This window comes from Entamoeba nuttalli (genome assembly GCF_000257125.1).
Source record: "Entamoeba nuttalli P19 unplaced genomic scaffold asmbl_9106, whole genome shotgun sequence".
NCBI classification, from domain to species: Eukaryota; Evosea; order Mastigamoebida; family Endamoebidae; genus Entamoeba; species Entamoeba nuttalli.
The window spans coordinates 394-4228 of NW_008579464.1; the positions used below are offsets into that span (position 1 = coordinate 394).

The 3835-nt window shown below is 28.0% G+C and overlaps 3 protein-coding genes across 3 annotated transcripts; 2 read left to right on the forward strand and 1 right to left on the reverse strand.

Moving 5' to 3' along the window:
* Positions 1 to 507: 507 nt before the first annotated feature.
* Positions 508 to 1698, forward strand: ENU1_194160 (GTP-binding protein YchF protein; the record flags this gene model as incomplete). Its single annotated transcript, XM_008861914.1, has 1 exon — positions 508 to 1698. One exon carries the CDS (start codon positions 508 to 510, stop codon positions 1696 to 1698), a length of 1191 nt encoding a protein of 396 aa, XP_008860136.1.
* Positions 1699 to 1788: 90 nt separating this feature from the next.
* On the reverse strand, positions 1789 to 2208 carry ENU1_194170 (hypothetical protein; the record flags this gene model as incomplete). Its single annotated transcript, XM_008861915.1, has 1 exon — positions 1789 to 2208. The coding sequence occupies one exon, from the start codon at positions 2206 to 2208 to the stop codon at positions 1789 to 1791; it is 420 nt and encodes a 139-aa protein (XP_008860137.1).
* Positions 2209 to 2567: 359 nt separating this feature from the next.
* ENU1_194180 (hypothetical protein) lies at positions 2568 to 3619 on the forward strand (the record flags this gene model as incomplete). Its single annotated transcript, XM_008861916.1, has 2 exons — positions 2568 to 3411; positions 3462 to 3619. The coding sequence occupies exons 1-2, from the start codon at positions 2721 to 2723 to the stop codon at positions 3617 to 3619; spliced, it is 849 nt and encodes a 282-aa protein (XP_008860138.1). The 5' UTR covers positions 2568 to 2720.
* Positions 3620 to 3835: the final 216 nt, after the last annotated feature.

Here is a 3835-nt window from a genome sequence, read left to right on the forward strand (position 1 = left end):
TTATTCTCCTTCATTCCACTCCTTTGTTATTCCTTTTTATTCTTTCTTGTATATCACTTATTGTTATTCATTTATATTTGTTATTTGTATGATTTTTATTATTATTGTATTTTATCTTGTTTTTTATTTGTTTTTATTTGTTTTTATTTGTATTTTTCTTCTTCTAAACCTTTTTTCCTTGATATTTATTTTACCATTATCATTATTGTTATGCTATTTATTGTTATTGACATTTCTTTTTTTATTGTATGACATGAATTTCTCTATGTCTTGTTTGCTTTTCTTTACACTACACATTGATATTATAACCATTGCAACAATATTTATTATGTTCTGGATTGTGTCATTGAATATTTTTGAAAAAAGGAAGAAATTAAATAATTTAATAAGAAATATTTTTAAAAAATAAGTCTCAGGGTTTCTACATGTGGCAAAACGTTTTTCCAACAAACCTTCAAAGATACTATTTAAAATAATAATTGATCTTTTTATTCTTTAATTTTTTTCATGTCAAAGAAGCAAGAGCCAAAAGAAAGAGTAATTCTTGGTAGAATTACTAATCACCTTCGAATGGGTATTGTTGGACTTCCAAATGTTGGAAAATCTACTTTATTTAATGCGTTAACAAAATGTCAAGTTCAAGCTCAAAATTATCCATTCTGTACTATTGATCCAAACCAAGCTCGTGTTGCTGTTCCTGATGAACGTTTTGATTATTTATGTGAACATTATAAACCAGCTAGTAAAGTAGCTGCATCTTTACAAGTCACTGATATTGCAGGTCTTGTTAAAGGTGCTGCTGCTGGTGAAGGACTTGGAAATGCATTCCTTTCACATATCAGTGGTGTTGATGGTATTTATCAAGTAGTTAGAGTATTTGAAGATGAAGACATTGTTCATGTAGAAGGAGACATTAATCCAATTAGAGATATGGAAATTATTCTAAATGAATTATGCTTAAAAGATGAAGAAATTATTTCAGCAAAGGTTGAAACTCTTACTAAGCAAAATGTTCATAAGAAAGATAAAGTTGTTATTGAAGAAATAGCATGTTTAAATAAATGTCTTGACATGGTTAAACAAAAAAGACCAATTAGGTTTAACGAATGGACAGATGAAGAAGCAAGTTTTATTAATAATGTTCTTCCACTTACTGCTAAACCAATGATATACTTAGTTAATATGTCTGAGAATGACTTCTTAAGAAAGAGAAATAAGTATTTATTAAAAATTAAGAATTGGATTGAAGAAAAATGTAAACCCTTCCCAATGGATCCAATTATTCCATACTCTGGAGCTATCGTTGCTAAAGAAATTGATGCTGCACTTGCTAAAACAGCTAACCAATCTTCTGAACCAGAAATTCTTGCTGCTGGAGCATTAGCTAAGATTGTTAACACCGGTTATACTACATTAAATTTGATTCACTTCTTCACTGCTGGTCATGACGAAGTTAAGTGTTGGACTGTTAGAAAAGGTACTAAAGCACCACAAGCAGCTGGTACTATTCATAGTGATTTTGAGAAAGGATTTGTTTGTGCTGAAGTTATGACATTTGATGATTTTAAACAATATGGAAGTGAACAAGAAGTTAAATTACAAGGAAAATATAGACAAGAAGGAAGAAATTATCAAGTTTGTGATGGTGATATTATGTTCTTCAGAGCTAATACCTCTGGATTGGGAAAGAAGAGATAAAATGTTCTTTTTAAGAGTCAACATAATTTAATGGTTTTTCAAATATTAATTTTGGTTTTTTATTTTTTGTTTAAAGATAGAAATATTTAATTAAATAAATTCCCACTCATTACTATCAAAGGGTAGATCTTTATTATCACTAAAATACCAACCTCCTTCATTTCCTTCATTACTTAACTCTTTTTCTAATACCTGTGTTTCTTGGTTCTTGGGTTGGATTTGTGTTTTCATAGGGTTTTTTAATTTTCCATTTTCATATATAAATAAATATGAACGAGATGCTTTCTCTTCTTCTTGTGCTTCTTTCCTTTTTTGTTTAATTTCTTTTAAGTCTTCTCTAAGTTTTTCATCTTTTTGAACAACAGTTTCTCTGATAGCATTATGAGAAATATCTTGTTCAACTTGTTTAATAGCATTTTCTTCCATTGACTTAATTAAATTTAATGTGTTTAATTCTTGTTGTTGTTGTTTAGATTCTTTACGTTTTTCATTTTCTAGGTATTTTTGCATGTTTGATTTATGACTAAAACTTGATTCATGTTGTTGTCTTGTCTAAATAATTATTTTTTTTATCTCGTCAGATATTCAAACAACAAAACAAAATAAGTATCAAACAACATCTTTATTTTGAATAAATTTCTTGCAAAATTGGCACCAATACATGTCTTGGTTGGAACGCGACATAGTCGTGAATAAGTTGAGATATAAAATAAAAAAAGTAGTTCATTTTCTAAGAATGAATAGTTTATTTTTTTTAAATAGGAATACTAAAAAGAACTATATCACTATATTTCTACCAGTCTTTAATAGTCTTTATGTTTCTTATTCTTCTTCTATATTTTCCTCTTGCTTTATCTGAAATATGCAAAATAAGACCAATAGAAGGTGTCGGAAAAATTGACTTTCTTAACCCTCATACATTTATTCAAAATAATTGCCCTTGTAATGGAAATAATTGTACTATTGATTTAACTCCATTGGCTTGTGGCATAGAGCTATATAACATTACTGCAAATTCTTTAATGTTTATCACTCCAATAAATCCTGCATGTTCTCAACTTCCTATCCTTCGTTTTATATTAACTTCAAATATTTATACAATGAATGTAGGGTATGTTAGAATTACAACAGAAAGTAATTCTTTTGTATCAATTAGTGATTTAGTTATCAGTCAACCAGAAGGTGATGTTCAGTTTTTTGACATTAATGAGATGGTTATTATTAAAAAAGTAAAAAGTTTTAACCAATCAATATCGTCGAGCCTATCAGTGATTAATTCGAAACTTAACTTTATCTCGATTGATAGAAATATTACACTAAATTTCATCAACTCTGATATTCACTTCAGTGATATAACCACTGTGCTTGACCAAGAACTATTTCTTCGTCAATCAATAATTTACATATCAAAATCTCTAATTATAGAAAATGCACACCTTACAATTTACTATGATCAATACCAAAGTTGGAGTGTTCTTTATGCTAACTCTGATATTGAAATAAGTTCAATGGCAGTAACATTAGTTATTGAAGGAGATTCAGTCAGCTCTCAAAGTGATTGTTACCAAGAGTCATGTGCCCCATTCATAAGTAACACACCAGGAAATAAGGTATATCTTAGTGACAATATTACTTTTGAGGTACTTAACGACACTGGAATGGATAAACTTGAAATTCTTTTACAAGATCATTCAGTGGAACTATGTTTTACTAGTTTGTTATTCTGCTTTTCTTTCTTTTGAATTATAATAATCATTTCTTAGGGACTAAAGGATGTTCCGTTGTAGAAAAATACGGATATATCTTTGTATTTGTGCTTTTTTTTATTCTTTTATTGCCATTTCTAGTTATTCCTGTAGTAATTTGGATGAATAAAATGGGTTGTCGAAAAAAAGACCCTTATCAAGATTTTGGTTATTAATTGAATGTAGATTAAGTCTCATACATTTATAAAATTTGTTTTATTTAAATAGGCTGTTTAATGTTCATAATATTTCTGTACCAAAAATCAAACAATTATTTATTTTAGTAGATTGTTTATGGTTTGTTTCAACACAAAACTGAGAATTGAAAATATCATTAATAATACCAAAATTTATAGTACTTGATAAAATAATAAAAAGCAATTAATTAAGTA